The 13463-nt window shown below is 46.1% G+C and overlaps 1 protein-coding gene across 2 annotated transcripts in view; it reads left to right on the top strand.

Annotated features, from left to right (window-relative positions):
• LOC137304654 (annexin A2-like) overlaps positions 1 to 13140 on the top strand; it is a 35372-nt gene extending 22232 nt beyond the window's left edge. For both annotated transcript variants that reach the window (XM_067973299.1, XM_067973300.1), the window contains exons 7-13: positions 3288 to 3367; positions 4497 to 4556; positions 5302 to 5395; positions 7700 to 7795; positions 9188 to 9246; positions 9363 to 9482; positions 12567 to 13140. In XM_067973299.1, the coding sequence (XP_067829400.1) occupies positions 3288 to 3367; positions 4497 to 4556; positions 5302 to 5395; positions 7700 to 7795; positions 9188 to 9246; positions 9363 to 9482; positions 12567 to 12626 (569 nt within the window). In that variant the 3' untranslated portion in view covers positions 12627 to 13140. The remainder of the gene's footprint in view (positions 1 to 3287; positions 3368 to 4496; positions 4557 to 5301; positions 5396 to 7699; positions 7796 to 9187; positions 9247 to 9362; positions 9483 to 12566) is intronic.
• The last annotated feature ends 323 nt before the right edge of the window (positions 13141 to 13463 follow it).

Genomic DNA, 13463 nt, shown 5'->3' with positions numbered 1-13463 from the left:
CAGGTCATGGCTGATCTTCGACCTCAACTCCACTTTCCCGCCCGATCCCCATATCCCTTGATTCCCCTAGAGTCCAAAAATCTATCGATCTCCGCCTTGAATGTACTCAATGACTCAGCATCCACAGCCCTCTGGGGTAGAGAATTCCAAAGATTCACAACCCTCTGAGTGAAGAAATTTCTCCTCATCTCAGTCCTAAATGGCCGATCCCTTATCCTGAGACTATGACCCCTAGTTCTGGACTCTTTAAAAGATATAAAACACTGGTTAGGCCTCAGCTGGAGTATTGTGTCCAATTCTGGGCACCACACTTTAGGAAGGATGTCAAGGCCTTAGAGAGGGTGCAGAAGAGATTTACTAGAATGGTACCAGGGATGAGGGACTTCAGTTATGTGGAGAGACTGGAGAAGCTGGGGTTGTTCTCCTCAGAACAGAGAAGGTTAAGAGGAGATTTGATCGAGGTGTTCAAAATCATGAACGGTTTTGACAGAGTAAATAAGGAGAAACTGTTTCCAGTGGCAGAAGGGTCGGTAACCAGAGGACACAGATTTAAGGTGATCGGCAAAAGAGCCATGAGGAAACATTTTTTTACGCAGCGAGTTGTTATGATCTGGAATGCGCTGCCTGAAAGGGCGGTGGAAGCAGATTCAATAATAACTTTCAAAAGGAAATTAGATAAATAAATACTTGAAGGGGAGAAATTTGCAGGGCTATGGGGAAAGAACAGAAGAATGGGGCTAATTGGATAGATCTTTCAAAGAGCTAGCACAGGCACGATGGGCTGAATGGCCTCCTCTAGTGCTGCACCTACTATGATACTATGATACTTATGAACTGTTGAAAAAAAATCCAGCATTCCTTTGCTCTTTAGCACTGACCAATTCCTGCCCAGTTTATAAAGTCATAGTTGGGTCAAATCCCCAAAAACCCAAGCCCAAATCATGCATAGGAACAGGAGAACATAAGAACATAAGAACATAAGAAATTGGAGCAGGAGTCGGCCAATCGGCCCCTCGAGCCTGCTCCGCCATTCAATAAGATCATGGCTGATCTGATCCCAACCACAAATCTAAAGAACACAAGAAGTCGGAGCAGGACCCGGCCACATAGCCCCTGGGCCCTCTCCGCCACCCACAGGGCATTGACCGATCCGAACTCAGCTTCATGTCCAATTTCCTGCCCGCTCCCCATAACCCCTAATTCCCTTTACTTCTAGGAAACTGTCTATTTCTGTTTTAAATTTATCTAATGATGTAGCTTCCACAGCTTCCTGGGGCAGCAAATTCCACAGACCTACCACCCTCTGAGTGAAGAAGTTTCTCCTCATCTCAGTTTTGAAAGAGCAGCCCCTTATTCTAAGATTATGCCCCCTAGTTCTAGTTTCACCCATCTTTGGGAACATCCTTACTGCATCCACCCGATCAAGACCCTTCACAATCTTATATGTTTCAATAAGATCGCCTCTCATTCTTCTGAACTCCAATGAGTAGAGTCCCAATCTACTCAACCTCTCCTCATATGTCCGCCCCCTCATCCCCGGGATTAACCGAGTGAACCTTCTTTGTACTGCCTCGAGAGCAAGTATGTCTTTTCTTAAGTATGGAGACCAAAACTGTATGCAGTATTCCAGGTGCGGTCTCACCAATACCTTATATAACTGCAGCAATACCTCCTTGTTTTTATATTCTATCCCCCTAGCAATAAAAGCCAACATTCCGTTGGCTTTCTTGATCACCTGCTGCACCTGCATACCAACTTTTTGATTTTCTTGCACTAGGACCCCCAGATCCCTTTGTACTGCAGTACTTTCCAGTCTCTTGCCATCAAGATAATAACTTGCTCTCTGATTTTTCCTGCCAAAGTGCATAACCTCACATTTTCCAATATTATATTGCATCTGCCAAATCTCCGCCCACTCACCCAGCCTGTCTATATTCCCTTGCAGGTTTTTTATGTCCTCCTCACTCTCTACTTTCCCTCCCATCTTTGTATCATCTGCAAATTTTGATATGTTGCACTCGGTCCCCTCCTCCAAATCGTTAATATAGATTGTAAAGAGTTGGGGACCCAGCACCGACCCCTGTGGAACACCACTGGTTACTGGTTGCCAGTCCGAAAATGAACCATTTATCCCAACTCTCTGCTTCCTGTTTGATAACCAATCCTCCACCCATGCCAGAATATTACCCCCAATCCCGTGATTTTTTATCTTAAGTAATAATCTTTTATGTGGCACCTTGTCGAATGCCTTCTGGAAGTCTAAATACACTACGTCCACTGGTTCCCCTTTATCCACCCTGTACGTTATATCCTCAAAGAACTCAAGCAAATTTGTCAGACATGACTTCCCCTTCATAAAGCCATGCTGACTTTGTCCTATTAAATTATGCTTATCTAAATGTTCCGTTACTGTCTCCTTAATAATAGACTCCAAAATTTTACCCACCACAGATGTTAAGCTAACTGGCCTATAATTTCCAGCCTTCTGCCTACTACCCTTTTTAAATAACGGTGTTACATTAGCAGTTTTCCAATCTGCCGGGACCTCTCCTGAGTCCAGGGAATTTTGGAAAACTATCACCAAAGCATCCACAATCCCTACTGCCACTTCCCTCGAGCCTGTTCTGTAATTCAATCAGATCATGGCTGATCTGTATCTTAACTCCATTTACCCCCCCTTGGTTCTGTAACCCTTAATACCCTCACCCAACAATCTATCCATCTCAGTTTTGACATTTTCAATTGACCCCCAGCCTCAACAGCTTTTTGGGGGGAGAGAGTTCCAGATTTCCACCCCCCTTTGTGTGAAGAAGTGTTTCCAGACATGGATTCATATTAACTTAGGTTTGGGGCCATGTGCACAGCTGTTAATTGTGTTAAATCTGTACATTTAATTCTTTAAAAAACTCCTTAAGACCCATCTTTTTGACCAAACTTTTGACCATCCTTCGGTGCCAATTGACTGATTACGTCTCTGAAAGGCCTTGGAATGTTTTTTCACTCTCAAAAGGTTTAAGATAAGCCTCTTATTGAGTAAGGTGGAGTTAATGTGGGATGGTGAACACATTGCACTGCCCTGTTAATGGAGACATTACCCTGTTTAAATGGGTTAGCAGCTCCATTAAACAGCGGACATAGGATTATTATATGACCAGGTTAATAGTGGTTCACAGCCCTCGCTAGATGTGATAAAGCCATTGATTGTAACGGGAGGATTATCTCAGCCCGTGTTCAAACACAGAATGAAAGCAGTATTAACTGTGACTTTAAAACTTTCACCTTTACAGTTTACAAGAAAGAAATGAGGAAGGATATCGAAGGAGATACTTCTGGAGATTTCTGCAAGCTTCTGTGTGCTTTAGCAAAGGTGTGTTCTGAATTACATCTTAAATATATCTTAAGAAAGACAGACTTGCATTTATATAGCACCTTTCCTGGCATTGGCAGCTGTGTAACCAATGGGATGGCGACCCGAGGAATTTAGGGGTTATTGAGCACAGTGTCCATGGTTGGGGGGACCTCTGATTCCCGTCTCTCCGGGATTCACCCTGATCTCAGGGCAGGGGGTCGGGGGAACATTACCCCAGAGAGCACACTTAGCTCTGGTTTAATGCACCGTCTCGCATCGCCAGAGCAGAAGCTGAACGCGACTGACATGATGTCATGTGAATCCCACCTCATCCAATGACAAGTCTCGATTGAAGTAAGTCAGGGGCTAAAACAAACTGGTAACAAACTCTTTCTGACCATTTGGTCCCCTGATTCTAAAGCCCGGATACTTCAGTTAAATCACTTGTGCAGTTACTCCCAACCAGTTCAGGTCTTTAGTGGGGCCTGTGGGCTCTGTTGTCCCTGAGTGTTGTCAGGATTGTAATCGTACAGTTGTCACCATATATTGATCAAGAGATTGGGACTATAACTGAGATTACTGACAGATTACACTGAGGTCTTCGGTCAGTAGTTGAGGCAAATTCAAGTTGGAATCAACCATCTGTAGGGGGCGGGTCATTGTCTATCTGAAGTCCAAGGTGGGTGTAGATCCCTTGGACAATAGCCTGGCCTTACACTCCCTCCTCCTCCTCAGTCACACCTAATCCCTGTCGTCACGGTCTTCCTTTCCGGGGGGTGAGGAACTAAAGGGGTAGGAATGGACCAGAGGGAATGTTTGGAGATCTGGGAGAACCAAGACTGCAAGAGACCAAACCAAACAGAGAGAGAGAGAGAGAGAAAGACAGCAAAAAGGAAAAGAAATTAACCAGCTCCGGCATGAGAAGGAGTAGACAGTGAACCATTAAAGGTAACCATCCAGAGCAGGTAGAGGAAAGAAGGACCAATAATTGCAAGGTGCTCAGGAGGTTGGTCATGTTCACCACTGGCCCTGACTAAGGCTTTAATGGAGTAACTGAATTCTTCCAACTGGGCCCATGTAACATGTACTTGAAATTAATTGTGGCCCTAAATAAATGAGTTTGTAAGTGGTCCTTCTCTCTGTGCAGGGCAGCCGATCCGAAGCTACCAATGTGATTGATATGGACCTGATTGACGTGGATGCCCGGGTATGTACCAGTCTCTAATTGCGCTGGGTGAAACTAGATTTCATCGGAACCCCCGACTCATGCTTAACGCCACCGTGACCATCGGTCAAACAACAGCCAATGACATAATGGGGGTGGGGTTAATTGGCCAGGACTCAGGTTGGTAGTGGGTAAGTGGGTAAGTGTGCCCAGTGTTGGGAGCTCCATGCCCATTGACAGCAGGTTGCAGCAAGACAAGGAGATGGTGCCAAAGCCTGACTGATAGGGTGGTGTGTGTCTGCTCCGTCTAAGGACGTTAGACGCCCACATCCCACGCTGAGTGCTGCTGCTTACTGTAACCCCCTGTAGAGCTCTTGACAGTTGTCCAATGATCATGCTCCTCATGAGTTAGCGCACAGGCCTGGGGCAGGGTTGCCGCGCACAGGCCTGGGGCAGGGTTGCCGCGCACAGGCCTGGGGCAGGGTTGCCGCGCACAGGCCTGGGGCAGGGTTGCCGCGCACAGGCCTGGGGCAGGGTTGCAGCGCACTGGCCTGGGGCAGGGTTGCCGCGCACAGGCCTGGGGCAGGGTTGCAGCGCACTGGCCTGGGGCAGGGTTGCCGCGCACAGGCCTGGGGCAGGGTTGCCGCACACAGGCCTGGGGCAGGGTTGCCGCGCACTGGCCTGGGGCAGGGTTGCCGCGCACTGGCCTGGGGCAGGGTTGCCGCGCACTGGCCTGGGGCAGGGCTGTTTTGTTCATTGATCACATTCCAGATGTTTGTCTCCTCAGGATCTCTACGAAGCCGGAGTGAAGAGAAAAGGAACAGATGTTGGCAAGTGGATCACAATAATGACTGAGAGGAGTATTCCTCATCTCAACAAAGGTAATCAAATGGCTGAGGGTAACACAGGGTGCAGGAAATAGTGAATCAAAGTGAAGCAGGGTGCAGGAAATAGTGAATCAAAGTGAAGCAGGGTGCAGGAAATAGTGAATCAAAGTGAAGCAGGGTGCAGGAAATAGTGAACCAGGGTGCAGGAAATAGTGAATCAAAGTGAAGCAAGGTGCAGGAAATAGTGAACCAGGGAGCAGGAAATAGTGAATCAAAGTGAAGCAGGGTGCAGGAAATAGTGAACCAGGGTGCAGGAAATAGTGAATCAAAGTGAAGCAGGGTGCAGGAAATAGTGAACCAGGGTGCACAGGACGCAGGAAATAGTGAACCATGGCGCAGGAAATAGTGAACCAGGGTGCAGGAAATAGTGAATCAAAGTGAACCAGGGAGCAGGAAATAGTGAATCAAAGTGAACCAGGGCACAGGAAATAGTGAACCAGGGTGCAGGAAATAGTGAATCAAAGTGAAGCAGGGTGCAGGAAATAGTGAACCAGGGTGCAGGAAATAGTGAATCAAAGTGAAGCAGGGTGCAGGAAATAGTGAACCAAGGTGCAGGAAATAGTGAACCAAGGTGTAGGAAATAGTGAACCAAGGTGCAGGAAATAATGTCCCAGGGTGCAGGAAATAGTGAACCAGGGTGCAGGAAATAGTGAACCAAGGTGCAGGAAATAGTGAAGCAGGGTGCAGGAAATAGTGAACCAAGGTGCAGGAAATAGTGAACCAAGGTGCAGGAAATAGTGAAGCAGGGTGCAGGAAATAGTGAACCAAGGTGCAGGAAATAATGTCCCAGGGTGCAGGAAATAGTGAACCAGGGTGCAGGAAATAGTGAACCGGGGTGCAGGAAATAGTGAACCGGGGTGCAGGAAATAGTGAAGCAGAGTGTACAGGCTGTAGGAACCAACACAATCTGCTCGAAATGAGTTCTTCGGGTAACTGAGACTGATTTTGGTGTAAAGCAGTTTTACATTCCTCAGTATAACGACACCGGCAATGGTTAGCTTTCACCGGAAATTGTTAGCTTTTACCGGCAATGGTTAGCTTTCACTGGCAATAGTTAGCTTTCACCGGAAATTGTTAGCTTTTACTGGCAATGGTTAGCTTTCACCGGAAATTGTTAGCTTTCACCGGAAATTGTTAGCTTTCACTGGCAATGGTTAGCTTTCACCGGAAATTGTTAGCTTTTACCGGCAATGGTTAGCTTTCACTGGCAATAGTTAGCTTTCACCGGAAATTGTTAGCTTTTACTGGCAATGGTTAGCTTTCACCGGAAATTGTTAGCTTTTACTGGCAATGGTTAGCTTTCACCGGAAGTTGTTAGCTTTCACTGGCAATGGTTAGCTTTCACCGGAAATTGTTAGCTTTTACCGGCAATGGTTAGCTTTCACTGGCAATAGTTAGCTTTCACCGGAAATTGTTAGCTTTTACTGGCAATGGTTAGCTTTCACTGGCAATAGTTAGCTTTCACCGGAAATTGTTAGCTTTTACCGGCAATGGTTAGCTTTCACTGGCAATAGTTAGCTTTCACCGGAAATTGTTAGCTTTTACTGGCAATGGTTAGCTTTCACCGGAAATTGTTAGCTTTTACCGGCAATGGTTAGCTTTCACTGGCAATAGTTAGCTTTCACCGGAAATTGTTAGCTTTTACTGGCAATGGTTAGCTTTCACTGGCAATAGTTAGCTTTCACCGGAAATTGTTAGCTTTTACTGGCAATGGTTAGCTTTCACTGGCAATAGTTAGCTTTCACCGGAAATTGTTAGCTTTTACCGGCAATGGTTAGCTTTCACTGGCAATAGTTAGCTTTCACCGGAAATTGTTAGCTTTTACTGGCAATGGTTAGCTTTCACCGGAAATTGTTAGCTTTTACCGGCAATGGTTAGCTTTCACTGGCAATAGTTAGCTTTCACCGGAAATTGTTAGCTTTTACTGGCAATGGTTAGCTTTTACCGGCAATGGTTAGCTTTCACCGGCATTGGTTAGCTTTTACCGGCAATGGTTAGCTTTCACCGGCATTGGTTAGCTTTTACCGGCAATGGTTAGCTTTCACCGGCATTGGTTAGCTTTTACCGGCAATGGTTAGCTTTCACCGGCATTGGTTAGCTTTTACCGGCAATGGTTAGCTTTCACCGGCATTGGTTAGCTTTCACCGGCATTGGTTAGCTTTTACCGGCATTGGTTAGCTTTCACCGGCATTGGTTAGCTTTTACCGGCATTGGTTAGCTTTCACCGGCATTGGTTAGCTTTTACTGGCAATGGTTAGCTTTCCGGCAATGCTCTAATTTGATTTTTCCTCTGGTTAGTTTTCGGTCGATACAAATCCTACAGCAGCTACGATATGATTGAAAGCATCAATAAGGAGGTCACGAAAGATCTGAGGAATAATTTTGTAGGCCTGGGTAAGTGAGACCTGTCACATTTCACCTCTTGCACTAATGTCGTGGACTTCACTATGTTTCTTGCTTACACTTGTCACTAAGATTGAGTTTGATGGGTGGAGGGGTCGATGATTTAAGATCCTTCAGAAATGGCCTTCACTTTCAACATCACAGGCCCTGAACTCCTGAAGATGTGTTTGAAGGTTTGAACCCTGATCCTTCCCGACTGACAGGACCCAGTGTGTCCCCACCATGTGCTCCGAGGGAGAATGGCCACATGGATCAGCCATGGCCTCCTCCATTCCTCCCCTCCCCAGTGGTGGGAGGACTGAGAGAGGAAGCAGATGACACTTCTCCTTACATCAGCTGACAGCAGGTTGACCCCAGACTGCCGAGGATGTCCACTGTGGGGAGAGATTCCAGGTAACATAGGAACATAGGAACAGGAGTAGGCCATTCAGCCCCTCGAGCCTGCTCCGCCATTTGATAAGATCATGGCTGATCTGTGATCTAACTCCATATACCTGCCTTTGGCCCATATCCCTTAATACCTTTGGTTGCCAAAAAGCTATCGATCTCACATTTAAATTTAGCAATTGAGCTAGTATCAATTGCCGTTTGCGGAAGAGAGTTCCAAACTTCTACCACCCTTTGTGTGTAGAAATGTTTTCTAATCTCGCTCCTGAAAGGTCTGGCTCTAATTTTTAGACTGTGCCCCCTACTCCTAGAATCCCCAACCAGCGGAAATAGTTTCTCTCTATCCACCCTATCCGTTCCCCTTAATATCTTATAAACTTCAATCAGATCACCCCTTAACCTTCTAAACTCTAGAGAATACAACCCCAATTTGTGTAATCTCTCCTCGTAACTTAACCCTTGAAGTCCGGGTATCATTCTAGTAAACCTACGCTGCACTCCCTCCAAGGCCAATATGTCCTTCCGAAGGTGCGGTGCCCAGAACTGCTCACAGTACTCCAGGTGCGGTCTAACCAGGGTTTTGTACAGCTGCAGCATAACTTCTGCCCCCTTGTACTCTAGTCCTCTAGATATAAAGGCCAGCATTCCATTAGCCTTCTTGATTATTTTCTGCACCTGTTCATGACACTTCAATGATCTATGTACCTGAACCCCTAAGTCCCTTTGGACATCCACTGTTTTTAACTTTTTACCATTTAGAAAGTACCCTGTTCTATCCTTTTTTGATCCAAAGTGGATGGCCTCACATTTGTCTACATTGAATTCCATTTGCCACAGCTTTGCCCATTTACCTAATCTATCAATATCCCTTTGTAATTTTATGTTTTCATCTACACTGCTTACACGAGGACGGGCTTATTTTGCTAATACGTGTAATCAATATCTAACAGCTCGGGATTGTCCTGATAATAGCCTTATTTTTGTGTCTCTTTACAGTGCAATGTATCCAGAACACCCCTGAGTTTTTTGCGGACAAGTTATCCCAAATGCTCTCGGTAAGGAACCTCACCAAACTTTACAGCCTGGAATGCTTTTTGAAAGAAACAGCGACTGTTCTGCCAGGCGGCCTCTGAAGGAAAGTAGAAACTAAAATGAGATTTATTATTTGCAGGGAGATCTGAAGAAGGACGTGTTAACCAGAATCATGGTGTCCCGCTGTGAAATTGATCTGCTGTGCATCCGCAAAGAATTCAAGAAAAAAACTGGCAAATCTCTCCAGCAATGTATAATAGTGAGTACCTGTCCATCCAAGGGGAAGGGACCATAGTGCATTGTCGCATGTTTCCTCGAGTTTATTGGGGGAGTTTGCTGCATCCTTAATAGATGTGGATACTTAAAGATTGCATTCCCAGTGACAGTTGCCGACTCCAAGGGGATACTTGGAATGTTGGATCATTGAACGTGTTTCTTTACGTGATGCACCAATCCCCCAATGTTCAGTCAGTTTGCCCGATGAGTAGCTGATGTCAGCTATGGGGACAGTCCCCTTCAGCACCTCTGGGGTCGAGCAGGGAGATTAGGGCTCTCCCGATTTCTGATCGCCCTCCAGTTACCCCTGTTGGAAGTGACGGGGGCGGGGGTGAATGCTGGGTCAAACCTAACTGGAGGGGACTGCTCTTTCGAGGTTGGGTCTAAGGCACATTGTTGGGGCTTCAGTCTGTATCCAACCCGTGCCATACCTGACCTGGGACTCTTTAATGATAACCGCGCGTGCCCTAAGTGGGCACGTATTCCTTCGAGTATTTATCCAAAAAAGGGAATTGGATAAATATTTGAAGGGAAAAAAAATTACAGGGCTATGCGGAAAGAGCAGGGGAAATGGGACTAATTGGATAGCTCCTTCAAAGAGCTAGCACAGGCACGATGGGCCAAATGGCCTCCTCCTGTGCTGAACCTACAATGATGCTATGATTTCCTAGCATCATCATGCCTGACTCTGAAGATCAGAAACGTGCACGGGGAGATCATGCTCCTGTTTCTCAGTCGGCCATTCTTAGCCCATTGGGTTTGACGTTGCTGGTTACAGGCAGCAAGGGGTTTATCTGGAAATCAGACTTGGGTCATCTTGAATTCCATTCGACTGGAGTCATGACCAGGATCGGTGCCCAGCATTGCCAGCCCACCAGGGCACTGGAGTAGACTGCACGATGCCAGGGCAATTCAGGTACCAACATGCCACCCTGGGTGTTAAATTGGAAATGAAGGTTGGGCGGTTTCTATAGCGACCGGTCGATCCACAAGGCCAGTTTCACACCCAGGTGGCAAGTTGAAAATCTAGCCCAGGCTGCCTGGTTCCTGACTGTCTCTTCAATACAGTAAGAAGACTGAGCGAGAGGCACCAGTCAGTGGAAAGGTATCACTCTTTATAACATTAATGGTGATAGCAGGCAATTCAGCAAAACATACGTTCCTTTTATTCATGATTTCAAGTTTCATAATCCTTAAGAAAGAATGGTACTTATAAGCAGTTCTTTTCTCTCAGAGGGTTGTGAGTCTGTGGAACTCCCTTCCCCAGAGAGCGGTGGAGGCAGGGTCATTGAATATTTTTAACGCTGAGTTAGATAGATTCCTGATTGACAAGGGAGTCAAAGGTTATAGTAGTAGACGGGAGAGTAGGGTTGAGGTCGCAATCAGGTCAGCCATGATCTTATCAAATGGCAGAGCAGGCTCAAGGGGCCTACTCCTGCTCTTAATTTGTACGTTCGTATGTTAAAGGGCTTTGGGACAATTTATCTACATTAAAGATTGTTGTTGTATTTGGTGAATCTTGTTTTATAATTGGAGTCTCAAAGAAAGTTGCAGTTCGAATCATAGAAAATTTACGGCACAAGAAAGAGGCCATTCGGCCCATCGTGTCCGTGCAGGCTCAACGAGCCACCCAGCCTAATCCCACTTTCCCGCATTTGCTCCGTAGCCCTGTAGGTTACGGCACTTCAGGTGCACATCCAGGTATTTTTAAAATGAGTTGAGGGTTTCTGCCTCCACCACCCTTTCAGGCAGTGAGTTCCAGACCCCCACCACCCTCTGGATGAAAAAAATTCTCCTAATTTCTGCTCTAATCCTTCTACCAATCACTTTAAATCTATGCCCCCTGGTTATTGACCCCTCCGCTAAGGGAAATAGGTCCTTCCTATCCACTCTATCTGGGCCCCTCATAATTTTGTACACCTCAATTAAATCACTCCTCAGCCTCCTCTGTTCCAAGGAAAACAACCCCAGCCTATCCAATCTTTCATAGCTAAAATTCTCCAGTCCTGGCAACATCCTTGTAAATCTCCTCTGCACCCTCTCTAGTGCAATTACATCCTCCTGTAATGTGGTGACCAGAACTGTACACAGTACTCAGGCTGTGGCCTAACCAGTGTTTTATACAGTTCCAGCATAACCTCCTGCTCTTATATTCAATGCCTCGGCTAATAAAGGAAAGTATTCCATGTGCCTTCTTAACCACCTTATCTACCTGTCCTACTACCTTCAGGGATCTGTGGACATGCACTCCAAGGTCCCTCACTTCCTCTACACCTCTCAGTATCCTCCCATTTGTCATGTATTCCCTTGCCTTGTTTGCCCTCCCCAAATGCATTACCTCACACTTCTCTGGATTGAACTCCATTTGCCACTTTTCTGCCCACCTGACCAGTCCATTGATATCTTCCTGCAGTCTACAGCTTTCCTCCTCACTATCAACCACATCAACCACCATCATGCCCCCTACCTTTAAGTCCAAATCGTTAATATATACCACAAAAAGCAAAGGACCCAGTACTGAGCCTCGGGGCACCCCAATGGGATCATCCTTCCCGTCCCAAAAACACCCGTCGACCATTCCCCTTTGCTTCCTGCCACTGAGCCAATTTTGGATCCAATTTTCCACATTCCCTTGGATCCTGTGGGCCTTCACTTTTTTGACCAATCTGCCATGTGGGACCTTGTCAAAAGCCTTGCTAAAATCCACATAGACCACATCAATTGCACTACCAGTTCAGGATATTCATCCTGGGAATCTCATATGGTCAGGTGAATAGAGCTGTACATATAACCATTCACATGAAACATTTACACTCCGTGCAATCCCACTCTAACCCAGTCTTTACCGTCTGATGCATTTAATAAATGTATTACAGAAGTATCTCATGGAGCCTCTCTCTAAGCTAAGCTTTGTGACAGGTGGTGATGCGGTGGGATATCAGCAATGGCGCTCGCTCATTGTACAACCTCAGATCAGATGCTGGCTCAGTTACATGTATAAACGTTTTTTGCCTTTCAGACATAGCCGAGCAGCCGTAGATAACCACCTCTTATCTTTTTGCTTTAGGCTTCGACTAAGGGCGACTATCAAAAAGCTCTGCTCTCTCTGTGTGGAGGAGATGATTAAATGCGACATCACACACAGGAGTTTCCAATTCTGTGTAACCCTGCTTTTAACTACAAATAATTGCTACTTAGGAGCTGCATAGAGACCCTGTCGGCATCAACCACTTATCTTCATCATTCTGTTTTTTTGTAAAAGCCGAGTATTCCAATAGTAAGCCGTAACGAGATCGTGCTTGAAAAATTCTCTCTCCTCAATCAGTAAATCTTTGAAAAGGCCCCAAACAGATCGATTGCTGTCAAATGAATTCTAACTGGAAACTTGACCTTGATCTTGACCTGCTCGCTGTGTTTGGTGCTTGAGGTCAACAGGGTCCAACTCTTTAAGTGACGCAGGTCGTTTGCTCGTCATTCGAGGCCGATTTACAGAGTGAGATGTTTTCAGCACAAACACAAAGTATTCTGTACAGTACAGCGCTCGTGTTCTGAAATGTAGCCAGGTTACAGCAGGCAATGCATCTGCTTTGAAGCCAAGATGTCTTTTTATATGAAATAAAGAAATTGGATGATTACCATAACACAGTCTCTGGAATGGCAAACGCTTTGAGTTTATTGAACAATGGGGCAATAAAAATCTTACATTTGTATCAGGAATGCCCACCGGACTCACATTCAATGGCGGAGTCATCTGGCTGATCTCCTACTCTGGCCATCTTCCACTTGGCGGTTTTTGAGCAGGACTGGAGGGAGGGAGCGGGCCATCGCCTGCTCACACATTGGACAAGAAATCTCGCAGCTGTGGAAGTTGTGTTGGATCTGAGCCAGAGGCAGTCAAAGTGGGCCCACTCTAACCATCGAGAGACCCCCGCCCCCCTCACACAGTGTCGGTAAAACATTTACT

Source organism: Heptranchias perlo, chromosome 38 (genome assembly GCF_035084215.1).
Source record: "Heptranchias perlo isolate sHepPer1 chromosome 38, sHepPer1.hap1, whole genome shotgun sequence".
In the NCBI taxonomy this organism is placed as follows: domain Eukaryota; kingdom Metazoa; phylum Chordata; class Chondrichthyes; order Hexanchiformes; family Hexanchidae; genus Heptranchias; species Heptranchias perlo.
Note: the sequence above shows the minus strand (reverse complement) of the source record. Positions and strands in the feature narration are given on the sequence as shown.